We start from the raw sequence: 20,711 nt of genomic DNA, 5'->3' as shown, positions 1-20,711 counted from the left end.
TGTCTATGGAGATTGCATGGCTTTGTGGTCGATTTTATACACCTGTCAACAATGGGTGTGGCTGAAATAGCCAAATCCACAAAATAGAAGTGATGTCTACATGCTTTTTTATATACTGTATAGTGTACCACGCACAAGTCAGTTGCCTTTGAATTGCACAGACAATGCAAAGAAGCACTGTGAGGATTTCACTTTATATACGACCTTTTCCCAAACAGTGATTATCATAGTACCGTAAGAATTTAAATACAGTACAAATCACTGACATTTTAGTAAACAGGCTTTTAGACAGATATCCATGAAGAATAGCTGAAAAAGGAGTCTATTTAGTTAGTCACTCATGAACGCTCTTCTATCAGCTGGGTAAGTGTAATAATTATCAGCGTTACAAGTTTTTCCATCCTCCCTACTGTGCGTCTCTATAATTGGTCCCATTACGTGGCACAGTCAGCCCTAGAACAAAGGGTTCCCAGAGAAGGGGGAGGGGGGGTCATTCTAAACCCTGCAGAACCCATGCCACATTGACAAGCAGGGGGCATTTACATATGCTGACAGACTCGTCCCTTCCAAGGGTGGAGCGTTAGGCACTTCATTAAACCAACATCAATATCTGCTGATGAAAAAAAAAAGGAGCAGGCCAAAACACTGGGAGACACTATAGTGAAATGACAGAGGGCTGTAACGTTCAATCTCATTTTATGGGAGAGTATTATTTAAATAGAATTTCATATGTACCGGAGTACTAGTGTCTGAATATTGCCTTGTGTGTCTGTCACTAGATTGTCTGCAATTGGTTTCCACAAGCTGTTCACCCGAATATCAGCTGCCAGCATTTGTCTCCCTCTGGGATTGTTCAAGCAAAATTTTCCCCACGCAAATTTTCCCCACGTTCTGGATTTTGTTGATGTTTTGACAAAATTGCTTTATCATTTTTCGAGTGTGATTATGCTATTTTATTGCTGGTGGTATAGTAAATTGTTGTAATAATGCTAATCATTCATCCTTGAATGACTGTTGTTTTACCAACTTTACCAAGGGGATCCTACAATCAGTTACTGTGTCAGGCACAGGTGCCGTATCTGTGGATTCAGCAACAAGGTAGATAGGATATCTATCTAGAGTTGTGGTTTAGAGTTCATTGCATTATAATTCCCTGAATTCATTCCCTGATTCTGTTAAAGAGGCTAAATCCCCCATTCAATTTGACATTTATCTGAGAACTGGGATGGGAAGCGGCTGGGTGGGGTGGAGATTCGGTGGGTTGTGAGGGTGGGAGGGTCCACTCTGGGAGGTGTCGTCCTGACCAGATGGGCCTCTCAGTGGCGTAGTAAGAGTCCTCCTCACATGGCAGAAGAGACTGCAGGATCTCACAGGACCAAGACAGGGAATCCAGGTGGCCACAGTCCCTCCTGACCAGCTGGAGAAGCGATGGGCCATCTGACACAAAATTATACACTTTTCTTTTGCTGCTGATGCTGTGTGTTGTTAATGCCTCTCCTCAACACAAAAGCCCGGGCCAATCAAGGAATTTATACAACAAAGCTAGCAGAAAATCTCTTAGTTGCACTCAGATATTCAGGGACGTTGTGAAGCAAAGCGAAACAACATTTGAATGCAAGATGCAGGCAATAGTGAGTAAGGAGCTATGAAGTGCCCAAAACAAAAAAGCAACAAACTTTTATATAAAATTACATAGAGAAAGAAAATCTGATTCACCTTCAACTAAATGTAACACTTTATCCAGAACTACCCTTTGACAATTTCTCTTTTACATAATAACATCCAATAATGATGAAATAATTTGGCCTTATTTATTGTCAATGGTGTGAATAATTCACAGCAGTGATTTCAGGAAAAGGGGTTTTCCTTTCCTCAAATCCAAGTGAGAAAGTCGCATCTGCTCTTCGCCTGATCCTCATCTGATCCTCAGCTGACCCGGACTCCCGGAGGCAGGGTGGCCCTCATCTGATCCTCAGCTGACCCGGACTCCCGGAGGCAGGGTGGCCCTCATCTGATCCTCAGCTGACCCGGACTCCCGGAGGCAGGGTGGCCCTCATCTGATCCTCAGCTGACCCGGACTCCCGGAGGCAGGGTGGCCCTCATCTGATCCTCAGCTGACCCGGACTCCCGGAGGCAGGGTGGCCCTCATCTGATCCTCAGCTGACCCGGACTCCCGGAGGCAGGCTGGGGGTAATTGTCGCCCCCTTTCTTTATTCTTTTTTACTCAGAGCCGGGGTCGGTGGAGCTCCCAAGTGACCAGCAATGGGGCCAACAGCCGACTACCTGCCTCCTCTACTCTGACTAACCTTAATTAGTGACCACCTCCCTGGGCTTCCCCTAAACCTGGGGCTGGGGGGACCTCTTTGTGGTCCTCAACTCATCTGAGGGGAAGGGGATAGACTGAGAGATAGAGACTGGTAGAACAACAGCTGCTGATGGGGACATAACTATCTGGTTCCTATGGAAGAGCAGCATCCTCCTGAGAGAAATTGCTGTAACCTACAGTAATCTGATTCTCACACATCCATGATAGCCATAGAATCTCTCGAAGCCACATTGTATGTGAGTGAACACATGAGGTTAAACACATTAACTTGAACACATTAGCACATGATGATCTATAATGTATTTACAAAAACAATCAACAGTGCATATGATGATCTTACATGGAATGCTCTTTCACACTGACACACACACAAACATAGAGATATAAAAGCCTTTATACAATAAGTGTTGAATAGACAAAGTGTAATGAAATGTATTTTGTGTTGACAAGAGAATCTGCAGGGATGCCTGAGGAACGCAAAGAATAGTTTTTTCTAACATGGTCTACTAACGCCATCTAGTGTTACAATCTGAAACATTCTAAATAGAGCAAACACCAGTGGGTTCAGCAGAGTGACCGTGATATACACTGAGTGTACATACAGAACACTAAGAACATATTCCTAATATTGACTTGCACCCCCCCCGCACCCCCCGCCCCCTTTATACAATACCCCCACCGCCCTTTTGCCTTCAGAAAAGCCACAACTTGTGGCTCCCTTGGGGCTCAGTTGGTAAAGCATGGTGTTTGCAACGCCAGGGTTGTGGGTTCGATCCCCACGGGGGACCAGTATGTTAAAAAAATAAAATGAAATGTATGCATTCACTACTGTAAGTTGCTCTGGATAAGAGTGTCTGCTAAATGACTAAAATGCAAATGTAACTTGTCGCTGTCAAAAGTGTTCCACAGGGAAGCTGACCCATGTTGACGCCAATACTTTGGGTGGTGCACTATTCTTGATACACACAGGAAACTGTTGAGCATGAAAAACCCAGCAGTGTACCTGGCACTTACTACCATACCCCTGTTCAAATGCACTTTTATCTTGCCATTGACCCTCTGAATGACACACATACACAATCCATGTCTCAATTGTCTTAAAATTCCTTCTTTAACCTGTCTCCTCCCCTTCACCTAGACTGACTGAATTAGATTTAACAAGTGACATCAATAAGTTTTCCCCTGGATTCACCTGGTCAGTCTATCTCATGGAAAGAGCAGGTGTTCTTAATGTTTTGTACACTCAGTGTAAATCTAAGGTTAATTCAATAATAAACATTTCATGGCACTATAATTAGCAATTACAAACCAAACATGAATCTGGATTCTGCCTGTCTCCTTAAATTCCCAATTATTCAACAAGTAATGGTTTTAAAACCGTACATTTGAAATAAGATAAGGTTATGAGATTTATAATGTAGATATTTACAACAATTGCTCCAACACCCTTGAGTGTGGGTTGTGAATCATACTGCATAGAAATACATACAATTATTAACTGAACAACAGTTTGAAATCGTATACTTTACTCCATTGATCCAGGTGGATTTTATTCTCACCACAGGGTGCCCTTGAAGACATAGAGTCCAATCTCTAATTTGAGGCCAGATACGTCATTGTCCCGTCATTGTCTTTTCCTTGACCCCCACCTTATTCACACATCACCCCAGTGGGTATAGGTACTAGCAGGTACTCCTGTCCAGGGGGTGTACTTGTACATCAAGCTGCCTCGCACTACAGAAACAAGAGGTAAGCTCCTGCCATATGGGCCGTTCTGGCTCGGACAAGACTACTTACCAGTGGGCATGTTAGTGTCTCAGGTATAAGTCATCATCAAAAAGGGCACTTGGTGTTGCAGAAGTCTCCTGACTCGAAGAGGTTGCAGACATTGACCAAAGGGAACATAATGGCAGAGCCAAGCAGAGAGCCTGTCTGTGCCGCTGCTCCACACCACACCAGGGCGCTGTGGCTCTCGTCCCTCAGGATGACACCCACCATTACCTTCACATAGGACAGGGTCCCCGTGAAGAAGACCCAAGACAGAACCTGAGGATTACATTGTGACTTTATTAGTTAGGTAACACGTACTATTCAAGTGTAAGAATTCAAGTACCCTAGCACGACATACCTGATTCTATACTAATCAAAGGTTTGATGATCAGTTGATTAGTGGAATCAGATGTGTAGTGCCAGGGGGAAAACTAAAATGTGCACTCCCAGGGTTTCCCAAACGCGGTCCTGGGCCCCCCGGGTGCATGTTTTTTCCCCCCCCTAGCACTACATAGCTGATTCAAATAATCAAATCTTGATGATGAGTTTGTTATTTGAATCATCTGTGTAGTGCTAGGGCAAAAAACTAAACGTGCACTGAGTGTGGGCCCCAGGACCGAGTTTGTGAAACCCTACCATAAAGGACCGCAACAACTTTGTTACCTTTGCTTTTCTTGAATACCAAGGATCAATAACTGTGACAGTTTGATAGATAAGTGTTTCTGAGAAAGTGTCTCTAGACTGAGGCCTATTTCTACAGGTGGAGTTGTCACTCACTATGATGGTTTCTCCCAGCACAGAGCCTTGTAGTACTGGACATGGACTCATGGCAGCCATGGCCATGTTGTATCCTCCAAAGACTGAGCCCAGGAGACACAGTACACCCAGCAACACTAGTGACCTGAGCGCAAAACAGGAAACCAGAAAACAGTTTGCTAACTGTATATCTGAAGAATGTCATTTAACATAAAGATAACCACTGAGATTGCTGCAGTGATGGGTAGCTGAATGTCTATGTCAGAGTACAAGCAATATCTATGTTCACCTGAGAACGCTGTAAAAAATGGTTACTTATTGAACAGCAGGAAGCAATTTCTGCACATAATGCTGTCAAAGCTGAGATAATAATACATATTGATTTGAGTGTTTGTCCATAAATGTTTGTTGTTGCTTTATCGTCAATAAAAGAGGAAAGCTTGAGGCTATTTGGGGTTTTACCTTTTAGGAAAGAACAGGGCGACTATACAGGCCACTGGGTTGGCACAGGATGCCAGAGCCGCCGACAGGTGATAAGCCAGGTTACCGTAGGGCATGCAGGAGTACGTCTGCACCGAGGGCAACAGGCCGTTGGTTGCCCCGTTCACACAGACCACCATGAAATAGATAAAAGCTAACTGATAAACAGAGTGGCCTGGTTTAGCCAGCTGTGGCCTAGCCTGACCTGATTCCTCACTGTGGGGTTTTGGGTTAGAGTTCTGCACGTCTGTTACCACTCCAGGGTTGTCGAGACCGAAGCAGACTGACGCCACTGTGTCAGTGTCTGAAACCAGGTTCTCTGTGGACAGTTCAAAGCTGCGTGGGAACCTGTTGAGGGCAGAGAACCCCAGCAGGCTGATGCACATCATCGCCGCCAAGAAGAAGAAAAACACCTCTGTGGAAAAGTTGGGCAGTAGATACTGGGTCTGGACAATGTATATGTCCTTTTCAGTGAGGTTACCAGAGGACTGAGTGCCATTTACACACTTGGCCATGCCGACGCCCTGGCCAAGAGCCACCAGACCAGGGATAAAGCCACTCAGGCCCTCTCCAATGAAGTAGGTGGTGATGTAGTGGGCTGGCAGCTGCATCATGAAGGGCAGGAAGGTAACAGAGGAAGTACAATCCACCAAGGCCAGGAAAAGGGTTAGAATAAAGAAGACTGTGCTCCGTGGTGCCGCTGCCACCACCGTGGTCTCATCCCAGAAGAACGCCAACTGTACACAGGCCAGGACGCCAATGGACAACACACTGTAGATGACAGCGCTCTCCCTCAGCCGGCCCGGACACAGCTTGTGCATGACAGTGACCAGCAGAGGCCCCAAGTTGGCCAGCTGGATGATGACTGTCAGGTAGGATGGTAGTTCCCAGCCCTCGGGGAGGGTGTTGACAATGAGGGGGAGCTCCACCCACAGGCCATTGACAGCCACCCAGGAGCCCAGGCCGAAGCAGCAGGCCAGAACATGGACCAGCAGAGACATGGCTGTATTGTAGCTGGTCCCAGTCAGGTGAGGTGAGGTGAGGTAGTCTTCTGGAGGAACTTCAGATCTGAAGTGAAGATATATCTGATTGAACAGTTTAAACCCGGCCAGCCTTCAGAACCTAGAAAAAGAGGAAACTAGAGATTATCTTAAGAAATACTGAAAGTCAGTAGTGGTGCGTGGGTAAAATCACTGGGGAATCAAAGCCAGAAAAAAAGCCATATTGCAACCTATATGTTGTTATAATTGCATTGTTTGTTCTATAACCTGTTAGTTTCAATGCTTTGCCACCGTGATATATAGGCCTAAGGGCCGAGACAATAAGAAGACACAGTGGTAGAATAAATTCAATCATACCTTTGTTTCATCACAAAACCGGAGAGCAACATCTGTCCACAAAGCATATTGCATGTAACAAACAGTTACATGACCTACAGCATGGTCAAGCAAGTTAATGTTTCTGATATTTTCAGACTACTAAACTAAACAACTATTGAGTTAGAACCAATGAGAGTTAATGCGAGTTGCAAAGAAAACAGGAGCTTCCTCCACTATTCCAGAACCATTTCATCTTCAACATTTCAACATCATCAAATAACCTATAAGCACCTACTTTGTATGCTTAGTCTAATACAGTGACAACTAAAATATATCAAAAACAACTTAGTCCAATCAATGTAAGCTAAATAAGCTGTGGCTGTCTATTGTTCTGACATTGTCCTCTCTTTCATGTTGACGAAACGGTCTATGACTGTGTTATACAGTACACGCTTTTAGTTTTTGCTGTCCTACGCTACCTGGCTAGAATGCTTGCTCGCTAGCCTAACTTCCTTTAATGGGCAATGATGAGCCAGCTAGTTAAGGTTAGCCTACTACATCTACCTACATACTGAACTTCCATCCTCTAAGGGCCAGGGGCACAATGTATGAATTTATGGTTGGATCAGAATTGCTGTTATAATCAATGACCAGTACGGAGAATTAAATAAAACCACAAGTCTAAATCCCTATCTCCATCCATGGCTAATTTAGGAAAGAAACTATTTTAGGTAGCTAGATAGCCACTGCAGGACAACGACACAACGAGATGCAACAATTCAATTTTTTTCTGTCAATTATATTTTGCTTTTGATGTGATGTGATTGGTGTGAAGCCAAATCCAAACTGGCTTCCCTTGGTGCACCAGGACCATTCACAGTTGAGCTCATTAAGGTTAGCTCAATGCTAGCTGGCTATTATTGTATACTTTTTTTATCAAGGGAGGCGAAATGCTTGCTGGTTTCCATTGCATTCAATGCTACGGGTTTCAACAATGTCATACTCTTTTTGACCAAACAGCATCAGATAGATGGGTTACACATACAGAGACAGAGGGGCGCTGTTTCACTCGCTCTGATGCTTTTCCGGTGAGATACTGTATATTCAGCTTCTTGCGAATTGAATGAAAATTATGAAACACATTTTGGGGGAAAGCCTGGCTTCCCTTGGCATCCATTAATACACGCCACTGCTAAAATACACTGCTGCTAAAAGTATCAAGCTAGATCGAGGATGAAATGAGTAGAACAATAATAATATTGGTAAAAATGTTAAGTATTATAGTACCAAATCTCTCTGCAAGGATCTATCAACAAGTAGGCCTAACCCTAGCCTAGACCAGGGGTTCCCAAACATTTTCACTCAGGCTCCCCTTCCAGCATTGGGAACACTGGAAAACTGCTGATGCACTATCAATTTCGAAATTGCACCTTGTGCATTACTGCAACTTTCAGGAGTAAGTTGAAAGCCAGACTGAGTTCCTTTTTTATTTTTGGGAACTACTGGCCTAGACCATGACCATCGTTACTGTATAACCAAGAGTAAATATCACATTGTTATTGTGGGTTTACCAAATCAAAGGATCAGTTTTGCCTTTTAGATCATAATGAATCAGATTAAATAGAAAGATTCTAGATCAGCACTCCTACTCTGAGACTCTTTGTGGATACGTGCCCTGTTATTGAATGTGCATTCATTTTGTCATTGGAATTTGATCTTTAACTTTTTGCCAAACAGCTTTTAACCCTACTGTTTTACACTTTAGCTGTGAGTCACACAGGGTGAAGCAACCTGGCATAAGCAGATCTAGGTCAACTGGTTCAACTCTGATGCTCTCTGCGTGCCCTGTAATTTATGCAAAGGGTGTTGTTGCTCAAGGGTGCAAATGTCACATGTCACACTTTGAAATGACTGGTTTAGTTAATTAGTTACACTTTGATTACCTAAATGTTATACTGCATGTTAAATAAAAAAAATAAATGTAAGTCAAGGACAAATACCTAACTAACTGTGTAGATGGAGTAGTGAGAATCAGATGTATTGTATTTTTCAATTATACAGAGATGAGACCATGAAACCTTGAGACAATACTAGCAATTGTAACAGAGAAGTATTCAGTCTACTCAACGCATTCTTCTTACATGTCAAGCAGCTGAAGTAATTTTCACTTCCCTAACCCTTCCCTCTAGAAACACAACGTACCATATGGCTGTGGGGGCCAGCCGGATGCCTAACTACGACCCAGATCACACAGGACACACACTTCTCAGAGGCCTCAACTCGTGACAATCCAAACCTAGAACTGGCTCAAACTTCACTCTCTGTACCCAAAGTAGCAAATGTTTCACTCTTCTCATTGTTCAGCTAAACATTTGATCAGTTTCATATCAACCATTGTCTGTAACGATGCCATGTATACACAATTAAGAATGACTATATTATTCTTGAGACATCATTTGCTTTATATTTACTGGCTGTGGCTTTTAAGGAACTGGTGCTATTAGCATGTGTATTTGCGCATGGCCACCTGCACCTCAAAGCTCTGTATTAAAACGTTTACTTCTGGAACTCAAGTCTCCTCTTTTACTTTTAAAAAGTTAACATTGTTACTGCACAATGGAAAAGTCTAAGAGGGATCCTTGGGAAGTCTAAGTGGGAACCGACATCACTTGAAATTTAAAATGGTCCATTGAAATTTAAAACAGTTAAAGTAAGGGTTAAGGGAAGGGTTAAGGTTAAGGTTAGGGGTTCAGGTTAGGAGTTAAGGTTAGGAGATAAGGTTATGGTTAGGGTTTAGGGCAGGGACATCCCAAGGATACCACTTAGCACAATTCGGTCTACATGGCCCTGCTCATTTCCTATCTCTGCTAGTGAAAATCAGACAGGCATTTAGCTTCCACACAGGATTTCATGATGTTGGGCCTAACAAATGAGACAATGTCAGAGCCAATACCATCACATACTGTGTATCTGGCTTACAAAGCACCAATGTGTTACAGTAATGTAGATGGTCAGTGTGAACTGCAAGAACTTTCACTACATATTGATCACTATTATCTTTTGTCAGGGGAATGGATAATCAGAATCTGCCTAAAAATACCTTCTTTACAATATTGATTTGAAATTAATACACTTTAACTTCCATGATTGTTCCATTGCATGACCATAGGGCAATATTACATTTCCAATACAGCTCATAGGAACCAAGAAGATAAAAAAAAGTATACTCACAGGTTTCTTGAGCCACTGAATGGATGCCTTATTGAGGAATCCAACATCCTCCCTCTCTCATCTTATATACAGACCTTTGGGACAATGCCACCGGCTTCTCCTTCACACACAGGCAGGAGGAGAACTAGGGAACTAGTGCCTTGTGGGTAGTTCAGAGTCCAGTCCAGTAGTCAGCTCCACCGTGTAAGAGTAAACTGAGCAGCTGTGCAGCTGTGTCCTTTTTAAATCTGTACAACAGCCATAAAGTTAGATACATAATAGAGATGGGAAGTCCCCTTTCCTCTGCCTGCCCAGCCCCGAGAGACTAATGGGAGACCTATGGTCTCTCATCTCATTCCACAATTATGTGAATGGGAAATTCAGGAAGAAAGCGAGGTTGCTTATATCAGAGGTAGTCAGGTAATACAACCCAGGGTGTGTGTGTGTTTTTGTGTGTGTGTAAATGATTGGGATGTTGTATGGTCCTTTTAATCATAACAATAATATCCAATAAAAATCCATCTGTTTATTGACCTACAGAATATACATTGATTAAGACATGAGAGGGCATCTACTCAACATCTTTGACCAATAATGACTCTGGTGAACACTAACTGAGATTCACATGAACTTTTTATTACCAACAACAATAGTCCATGGGAACAATAACAATATCATTGATCCCTCCCGAGTGGCGCAGCGGTCTAAGGCACTGCATCTCAGTGCTTGAGGTGTCACTACAGACACCCTGGTTCGAATCCAGGCTGTAGCACAGATTGGAATATGTTCCGGGATTCTTCCAATGGTATTGAGGAGTACACCACATCAGTCACTGGCATTATCAATAAGTGCATCGAGGATGTTGTCCCCACAGTGACTGTACGTGCATACCCCAACCGGAAGCCATGGATTACAGGCAACATTCGCACTGAGCTAAAGGGTAGAGCTGCGCTGTCAAGGAGCGGGACTTTAACCCGGAAGCTTATAAGAAATACTGCTATGCCCTCCGATGAACCATCAAACAGGCAAAGCGTCATTACAGGACTAAGATCGAATCGTACTACACCGACTCCGATGATAGTCGGATGTGGCACGGCTTGCAAACAATTATAGACTACAAAGGGAAGCACAGCTGAGAGCTGCCCAGTGACACGAGCCTACCAGACGAGCTAAATAACTTCTATGCTTGCTTTGAGGCAAGTAACACTGAAACATGCATGAGAGCATCAGCTATTCCGGTCGACTGTGTGATCACGCTCTCCGCAGCCGATGTGAGCTGAGATTTTCAACCTCTCCCTGTCTGAGTCTGTAATACTAACATGTTTCAAGCAGACCACCATAGTCCTTGTGCAAAAGAACACTAAGGTAACCTGCCTAAATGACTACAGACACATAGCACTCACATCTGTAGCCATGAAATGCTTTGAAAGGCTGGTCATTGCTCACATCAACACCATCATCCCATAAACCCTAGACCCCCTCCAATTTGCATACTGCACCAACATATCCACAAATGATGCAATCTCTATTGCACTACACACCGCCCTTTCACACCTGGACAAAAGGAACACCTATGAGAGAATTCTATTCATTGACTACAGCTCAGCGTTCAACACCATAGTGCCCTCAAAGCTCATCACTAAGTTAAGGACCCTGGGACTAAACACCTCCCTCTGCAACTGGATGCTGGACTTCCTGACGGGCCGTCCCCAGGTGGTTAAAGGTAGGTAACAACACATACGCAACGCTGATCCTCACACGGGGGGCCCTCTGGGGTGCGTGCTCAGCCCCCCCTTGTACTTCCTATTCACTCATGACTGCACGGCCAGGCACGATTCCAACACCATCATTAAGATTTGCTGATGACACAACAGTGGTAGGCCTGATCACCGATAACGATTAGACAGCCTATACGGAGGAGGTTAGAGACCTGACCGTGTGGTGCCAGGATAACAACCTCTCCCTCAACGTGATCAAGACAAAGGAGATTATTGTGGACTACAGGAAAAGGAGGACCAAGCACGCCCCCATTCTCATCGACGGGGCTGTAGTGGAGCAGGTTGAGAGCTTCAAGTTCCTTGGCATCCACATCACCAACAAACTAACATGGTCCAAGCACACCAAGACAGTCGTGAAGAGGGCACGACAAAACCTATTCCCCCTCAGGAGACTGAAAATATTGGGCATGGGTCCCCAGATCATCAAAAGGTTTTACAGCTGCACCATCGAGAGCATCCTGATGGGTTGCACCACTACTCAGGCCCCGACCGCAAGGCACTACAGAGGGTAGTACGTACGGCCCAGTACATCTCCGGGGCAAAGCTTCCTGCCATCCAGGACCTCTATACCAGGCGGTGTCAGAGGAAGGCCCTAGAAATTGTCAAAGACTCCAGCCACCCTAGTCATAGACTGTTCTCTCTGCTCCGCACGGCAAGCGGTACCGGATCGCCAAGTCTAGGTCCAAGAGGCTCCTAAATAGTTTATACCCCCAAGCCATAAGACTCCTGATCAGCTAATCAAATGGCTGCCCAGACTATTGCATTGCCCCAACCCCCCTTGTTTTTAATGGACTTGCCTAGTTAAATAAAAGCAAACAATCACAATCACCACTGGTGTTGTGTGTGTACTGTCCCTTTAATAAATATTTAAGCCCATTTTATAATGTCCACGAGGGTCTCAATAACTTTATAAATGCTTAACTTTGATTATAAGATTGCCCAGTTTTGATGGATACTATTCCCTCTGATATTACTTCATGAAGAGCATAATAATTGTAATATTGTACCTGAAAAGATCAATAAACTACCCACCTTTATTACTAACCACGTATCCATCCAGTTTGTATGCAAGTAAAGTCATACCGTATTAAAAAATTACATCAATGGTAACAGGAAGTTTCGGTACAATTGTATAAATGCAGACATCATTTGTTCGTTTGAAAAGCTGGGATCTTTTTGTATCAGTGAAATGTATTATGTGAAAAATGGCGGTGGAAACGCCTTTATGTAAACGCTGGCTGCAACCTCATATTGATATACACTGCTCAAAAAAATAAAGGGAACACTTAAACGACACAATGTAACTCCAAGTCAATCACACTTCTGTGAAATCAAACTGTCCACTTAGGAAGCAACACTGATTGACAATAAATGTCACATGCTGTAGTGCAAATGGAATAGACAACAGGTGGAAATTATAGGCAATTAGCAAGACACCCCCAATAAAGGAGTGGTTCTGCAGGTGGGGACCACAGACCACTTCTCAGTTCCTATGCTTCCTGGCTGATGTTTTGGTCACTTTTGAATGCTGGCGGTGCTTTCACTCTAGTGGTAGCATGAGACGGAGTCTACAACCCACACAAGTGGCTCAGGTAGTGCAGCTCATCCAGGATGGCACATCAATGCAAGCTGTGGCAAGAAGGTTTGCTGTGTCTGTCAGCGTAGTGTCCAGAGCATGGAGGCGCTACCAGGAGACAGGCCAGTACATCAGGAGACGTGGAGGAGGCCGTAGGAGGGCAACAACCCAGCAGCAGGACCGCTACCTCCGCCTTTGTGCAAGGAGGAGCAGGAGAAGCACTGCCAGAGCCCTGCAAAATGACCTCCAGCAGGCCACAAATGTGCATGTGTCTGCTCAAACGGTCAGAAACAGACTCCATGAGGGTGGTATGAGGGCAAGACGTCCACAGGTGGGGGTTGTGCTTACAGCCCAACACCGTGCAGGACGGTAGGCATTTGCCAGAGAACACCAAGATTGGCAAATTTGCCACTGGCGCCCTGTGCTCTTCACAGATGAAAGCAGGTTCACACTGAGCACGTGACAGACGTGACAGAGTCTGGAGACGCCGTGGAGAACGTTCTGCTGCCTGCAACATCCTCCAGCATGACCGGTTTGGCGGTGGGTCAGTCATGGTGTGAGGTGGCATTTCTTTGGGGGGCCGCACAGCCGTCCATGTGCTCGCCAGAGGTAGCCTGACTGCCATTAGTTACCGAGATGAGATCCTCAGACCCCTTGTGAGACCATATGCTGGTGCGGTTGGCCCTGGGTTCCTCCTAATGCAAGACAATGCTAGACCTCATGTGGCTGGAGTGTGTCAGCAGTTCCTGCAAGAGGAAGGCATTGATGCTATGGACTGGCCCGCCCGTTCCCCAGACCTGAATCCAATTGATCACATCTGGGACATCATGTTTCACTCCATCCACCAACGCCACGTTGCACCACAGACTGTCCAGGAGTTGGCGGATGCTTTAGTCCAGGTCTGGGAGGAGATCCCTCAGGAGACCATCCGCCAACTCATCAGGAGCATGCCCAGGCGTTGTAGGGAGGTCATACAGGCACGTGGAGGCCACACACACTACTGAGCCTCATTTTGACTTGCTTTAAGGACATTACATCAAAGTTGGATCAGCCTGTAGTGTGGTTTTCCACTTTAATTTTGAGTGTGACTCCAAATCCAGACCGCCATGGGTTGATAAATTGGATTTCCATTGATTATTTGTGTGATTTTGTTGTCAGCACATTCAACTATGTAAAGAAAAAAGTATTTAATAAGATTATTTCTTTCATTCAGATCTAGGATGTTGTTTAAGTGTTCCCTTTATTTTTTGAGCAGTATAGTAACGAAGTATCGAAGTAAATTTGGAGTCACGCGATTATCTAATTATCGATGCTTGACTGACGTTTAACAAATATTTTTTCGCTCTTATCCATAATAATCTCATAATGTAGACTTGACTACCCGCACAGTATCTGCCAGCTGTTGACAAGAGCGCAAATGCCAAGACCAGAGTAGGCACATTTGCTTTTTAACGCAACAATTTGTGAGAAAACTATGGGTAGAGTTGAAAATGCGATGGAAACACACTGAACTTCAGATTTTTATTCGGTACATGAAAACTTAAGCGAAAAAGTACATTTTGTGTGCACTACGTCATCACCCACGGACTTTTATCAGCAACAAGTCCCTTCGGTGGAAACACCATTGGTGTGAACATTGTCTTTGTGGATTGTAGAATATTAGCATGAAAATCTGTCACCAATTTCATGGAAACCTAGCTTGCAATAAAGAAATAGTCAGAAAACTGGTCACCCTATGATATTTACTGCATGTTTGGTAAGATCACTAAAGGGGAACAGACAAACACTATACATAAGATCCTGTACAGACCAAGATAGTGTAAAAGTACAATCAATGTAGTTCCATAACCCATACTGACAGTGTATAAATGGCAAACTCAGTGACACTAGCATTCTGAAACAAACATGGGAAATGTCTGCAGGGGGTTAGAACCATTGGAATATAGACACTATACATAGATAAGTGTGAATGCATGATGCAATAATTATGATAGGAAAGAAGGAAGAAAAAAAATTATTAGAAAGAAGGCATGACTATTGATCAATTCTACTCTCTAACTAAGGACCAAAAGAGGTAGCCAATTCAAGTTAACTTAAATGGTTGCAGGTTTTCTGGTGTGAGAATCCTTTATGACATATGGTATAATTGTATTGTTTTACATCCAATGACACTTATGAACTAAACATTTCTGGTATCTTAAAAAATATATATAAATAATTATATAGGACGCTAAATATCAGTGGTTGCCTCTGTCATGGCCGTGTGTGTGTTGACTAAAGTGACAGCTTGAAGGGCTTACTACTTCAGGGATCTTGCTATAAGCTGCTGCAGTCACATGCATTTCCAGTGGAGCCCGTAAATAAATTGCTATACAAGTTACACATGCATAAAGCCCCAAATAAACACTCAAGAAATATTTTAACATATTTCTTGGGTCAAGCTCTCTAAATCAACGGGGAGGTAAATTGACTGGTTGAACTTTATATTTAGAACCTGATAAGAAAAACGTATCTAATTTATATCTTGCACTGAACAAAATCCACAAATACTTGCATAATCGCTGGGGGGTTTTCTCTATTACAAAAAGGCAGCACACAACATGTACACTCAATAAGATTATTTATGTTATTGTACAATCTGCATTTATAACAAATAATAATAAAAAAAGATTAGTAAGATGTACAGTATTCGAATGATCAGGGCTGGACCGATGACTCCGCCTACCTAGTCTTCTCTAGTCCAACCAGAGCTCCAGTGATGGAAAGGGGAGGGGCCAGGGCCTGAGAATGGCGCATGTAGAAGTGATTGCATGTTTGTGGGTGTCTGCATTCGTGTGTTCGGCCACACGTACGTCCCTATGTGTGTGCGCTTGAGTGTTGGCTGGCAAATTAATGAAAATAAGGAGGGAGGTGGTGGATGGGATGAAAGCAAACAAAAGAGGGAAAAGGAGAAGGAGAGTAGTAGCATGGGCTCAGTTGGTGTAGATCTGTCCCTCTGGTGGCTGGGGGAGCTTCATGTTCTCCTTGCACATCATGAGCCGCCTGAGCTCCTGCAGGACCACACGGATGCTGTAGGAGTTCTGCCACTTGGCCAGTGCAGACACTGCTCGTGTGTCAACCTGCAGGACAGGGAACAATGGAAGGAAAGAAACATTACATTACACCTCAATCACACACAAAACATGACTCAAATCTCTCTATATATTTTGTAGTAATATCATGGTTGGCTGAAGTACTGGTTAGTTGTGAACAAACATATCCCAAAAATGATTTGCTACATAACCTGGTAAAAATAGTTAATTTTTGTATGGATATAAAATGTAGATATAAAAAGTCTACATAAATGCAACTTGTGGAATAGTATTGCCGTCTGAAATGGTAATGGACTCTTATTGCATATGACATTTCCTCTGTCTGTAATGTAACCTAAACATAGTAGGCATTAGCCCTGCACTGAAATCCATATCTTATTATATGAGCCAGGGGAAACTGAATCAGTCATTCACTTCAATAAACAATCAAATCCTTAAACATACATTAAAAAATATCTACAACACAAATGAGACAGCCAGTATTAACTATTTTACAATGGAAACATTTTGAAGGACAAACAGATTTACATACCACACCATTGGAGTTGTGCACACCATTCAAGTTTATCTTAGTTACAAATCTGACAAACGGTGGTGCCTCTGGATATCTGGGCCCACATTCAACCTTCAGACTGTACATCCTATTTTCATAGATTGTCTGAAAAATGACATACAAAGACATCAGTAAGAATGGGTTTAGCATTACGTTTATAGCTCCACCTTGCCCCTTTGATAGGCTAGGTCAGGGTTGTCAAACTCAGGCCGCATTCGGTTTTCACCGAGGTCCTGAGGGCTGTAAATATAATTCATCTTATTTCCAAGCCAGCAAAAAAATTGCAAAAAGTAGTCCTCTGTCCATTGAATTTGGAATTTTAAATGCTCCCCGACAGTCCAACTGTTAGCAAGCTGGACAGAATAGTTTTAATTTGGTTTTAGCCATTCCAATATCGATTAAGATTGTCCCCCGCAAATTTACATTTATTGACAAAAAAATGCATTCTTTGTTTTATCAAACCTGCGCGCCGTATGTTTGACACCCCTGGTCTAGGTGGAATTTTTTACATATTGATTACACCTGTCCAATCCTCTCAGACCTCCACAGTTGCCTAGCGGGGTAGGGCCTAAGGGGTTGTTTCTGGACAAGGCCAGTGAGTCAAGCGTGGTGGATTGTGGGAATCAGAGTAGCCAACTCACCCTAGGAGGGCCAATGATCATCCCTCTCCATCTTGTTAAGGTCATGTCCTCATCATCTTCCAAGCCCCAGCTCACTGTCCCATCCCCCACACCTTTCTGGCCTTCTTCCAGCTCTTCAAGCAGCCGGAAGTTACGAGGAACCTTAACGCCTGTCGATGTGAGACAAACAAGCACAAAACAGAAATGATTGAAATACCACACAAGACAAAACAAACAGTACATCCCATTAAGTTTCAATATACACAGTGTACAAAAACATGTTCAGCTCTTTCCATGACATAGACTGACCAGGTGAATCCAGGTGAAAGATATGATCCCTTATTGATGTCACATGTTAAATCCACTTCAATCAGTGTTGATGAAGGGGAGGAGACAGGTTAAAGGATTTTTAAGCCTCGAGACATGGATTGTGTATGTGTGCCATTCAGAGGGTGAATGGGCAAGACAAAATATTTAAGTGCCTTTGAACGGGGTATTGCAGTAGGTGCCAGGTTTGAGTGTGCCAAGAACTGCAATGCTGCTGGTTTTTTCACACTCAACAGTTTCCCGTGAGTATCAATAATGGTCCACCACCCAAAGGATATCCAGCCAACTTGACACAACTGTGGAAAGCATTGGAGTCAACATGGGCCAGCATCCCTGTGGAATTCTTTTGAAACCTTGTAGTCCATGCTCTGACAAATTTAGGCTGTTCTGGGGGGCAAAAGGGGGTGCAACTCAATATTAGGAAGATGTTCCTAATGTTTTGTACACTCAGTGTATATGTCAGAAGTTAAACACCATGGCAAACTTTTATTCTTCTATTGTGCCCTTTGAATACAATTTAGTGGTGGAAACAGAGCATCTATTATAGCCGCACTTGCCAGGGTTTGAGTGGTTTTTGCTGATTGCAAGCCATGCAATATGAAGGATGGGCTAGCTTTGACAGTAAAACCAGGCGAGCAGGTCAGACCACCTCAGTCTGTGCCAGAACAGTTTGAAAATGCCACTAACCAGCCATTGGTCACATCATCTGCCAATCACACCTGTACCTGTTCCATTGACCAATAGGCTAGCAGTAGCGAATAAGAGACTGCTATAAAGCCAGATTCCACTTCCTACCAGTCAGTTCCTTCAAGCAGCTCCAGAAAACAGCTGTTGTTCATAAACATCTGTCTATAAACCTGTAGATAGGCCTACAGAAGTTAGCTGGTGAGAGTTCCGCATGAGACAAGATGAGCAATAACTCGGGGCAGATTTAGTGAGTAGACCCATTCACACTGAGCTTCTGGGAATGATCTGCTAAATTCCCAGTCTAGATTATCTGGTAGTCTGATTGGGTATGTGTGTGGCATTTACCTGCCATTTTACCTTTACAGCATTACTGCATATTTTGATTTTGGCAATAAAACAGATTGTTACTGTATTATTAGGCTTATTACAGCTGTGTAACACATTTATTTGTCTGTCTTTATAGAGACCACGCTGCATCAATTACCCCACTATCACTGCCCAATGTGATCACAATAAAGCCCCTGACTATTTTGAGGAGTTTTTCAATGATTATTAAGTGTATAGCTACAGTAGCTAGCTAATTCAAACGAACGTTACTGGCCTGTATTAGAGAACAAATTGGAGGTGTGGATTGACGTAATGTGGACGGTAAACGTAATCCGCATAAATGTGTGGGTAGCTAGTTAGCCAATTCTCGCTAGTCAACGTTTGCTATTTCAGTTCATAGTAGGCCCAAACGGGTCTGGCCTAAATTCAGATGAGTGAGCTAACGTTAGCTAAATAATTGATCGCATTAGAAAGCCGATAGTGCTTATACACCTGCATTGCTTGCTGTTTGGGGTTTTAGGCTGGGTTTCTGTACAGCACTTTGATATATCAATTCATGTAAGAAGGGCAATATAAATAAATTCGATTTTGATCTTTCCCACGTACGCTAGGTAGTTAGCTAACTAACACAAGTCAAATTAATGTGACTGACAAGTTAGCTAAAGTCAGATCACGAAATCACTACAGTAACAAATCGAGTCGTTATCTGACTACGTTAGCAAACCAGCTAACAACAAATAGCAACTCGTTAGGTAGCTACTATAACGTGTGCTGACAACATGCAACACACAAACCAGCCAGTTCGAGCTGTTCCTGCGACTAGCTAATAACGAACTAACGTTAGCTAGCTGGTAATTCTCTTGCCAATGACGTTCTGGACGTGGAAGCTAGCTAACAGGCTAAAAACAACGCTTGATGAATGACGCGGCATTTGATCAGTCGACACAGGTTAACGAGCTCTTTTGCTATCTCAACGGCAATTTAATTTAGCATTAAATATATGGGTAACTATGCATGGAGAGGTTTTCCAACGGAATTTGCCATGTCATGTTAGCTTCAATACACTAGAACTTCCGAGACCAAAAGCCTTGTCAGCTGGCAGATAGCAGGTGAGAGCTAACTTTGGTAGCTAGTGTTAGCCGCTAGCTAGAAGCTATGCATAGCCATGTTTTAGTAAAATAAGCAGTACTTGATGATTTCTGGAAAGTATCCTGGAACGTATACACACTATCAGCAAACGTTTATTTGAATGTTACACGAAATTAGTAATGTGGTAGCTAGTCATTTATTTAGCTGAACCGTTTACCTGATCCGGCGGCGACCGCCATCTTGTCGCTTAATAGCGGGAGCGCGCACGTAAGCATGGTTGGGGGTTGGTTGCAGCATGGGAGCGGAAAGATGGGAACGCGCTTGCTCGAGGTAAATTGATCCACATACCTAGTATAAATTGATCCACAGATCTAGAGACCACTGTGGGAAAAGTTTAATTCATAGATTTATCATGGTAGTTATTTTGACAATGGCATAACTATATTTCTAAGAAAATAATAGCATAATATACTTAATGACGAAAACCAAATTGAAACTATGTACAAATGATAATGGACCTTCATTTATAGTTTATTGACTGTGTCCAGCTCACTAAGCTAGACAGTCAGGGAGCCTTAAATTCCCCCAAAAAAGAACTAATTTTGACTGTGAGGAAATATAGCCAATTTAGTGCGGCCCTCCGGACCTTGTTGAAGAAGGAAGCACTCCCCGGGGGAAAATGAGTTTGATACCCCTGCGTTCTCATGGATGGTCTTTGTTAGATATGCTTCTAATGGCAATAATGGACACAACCAAGTACTACCTTGTTTTTTTATTTCGTTTCTTTATAAATATAATATA

General features: G+C 43.3%; 2 protein-coding genes across 3 annotated transcripts; both read right to left on the bottom strand.

Annotated features, from left to right (window-relative positions):
• Positions 1-2,607: 2,607 nt before the first annotated feature.
• Positions 2,608-10,105, bottom strand: LOC106572482 (solute carrier family 52, riboflavin transporter, member 3-A). Its single transcript, XM_014146706.3, has 4 exons — positions 9,883-10,105; positions 5,315-6,454; positions 4,874-4,997; positions 2,608-4,372 (listed from the first exon to the last, which is right to left on the bottom strand). The coding sequence occupies exons 2-4, from the start codon at positions 6,331-6,333 to the stop codon at positions 4,160-4,162; spliced, it is 1,356 nt and encodes a 451-aa protein (XP_014002181.1). The 5' UTR covers positions 6,334-6,454; positions 9,883-10,105; the 3' UTR covers positions 2,608-4,159.
• A 4,617-nt stretch (positions 10,106-14,722) lies between these two features.
• LOC106572481 (ubiquitin-conjugating enzyme E2 variant 1) lies at positions 14,723-20,220 on the bottom strand. 2 transcript variants are annotated; one of them, XM_014146704.3, is made up of 4 exons: positions 20,128-20,220; positions 17,502-17,650; positions 16,840-16,965; positions 14,723-16,334 (listed from the first exon to the last, which is right to left on the bottom strand). In XM_014146704.3, exons 1-4 carry the CDS (start codon positions 20,183-20,185, stop codon positions 16,188-16,190), a joined length of 480 nt encoding a protein of 159 aa, XP_014002179.1. In that variant the 5' UTR covers positions 20,186-20,220; the 3' UTR covers positions 14,723-16,187. The 2 variants fall into 2 exon arrangements, with proteins under 2 accessions (XP_014002179.1, XP_014002180.1); XM_014146705.3 differs by lacking the exon at positions 16,840-16,965.
• Positions 20,221-20,711: the final 491 nt, after the last annotated feature.

The sequence above is a fragment of the Salmo salar genome, chromosome 15 (assembly GCF_965601325.2).
Source record: "Salmo salar chromosome 15, fSalSal1, whole genome shotgun sequence".
NCBI classification, from domain to species: domain Eukaryota; kingdom Metazoa; phylum Chordata; class Actinopteri; order Salmoniformes; family Salmonidae; genus Salmo; species Salmo salar.
This window is presented reverse-complemented; position numbering and strand designations above follow the sequence as displayed.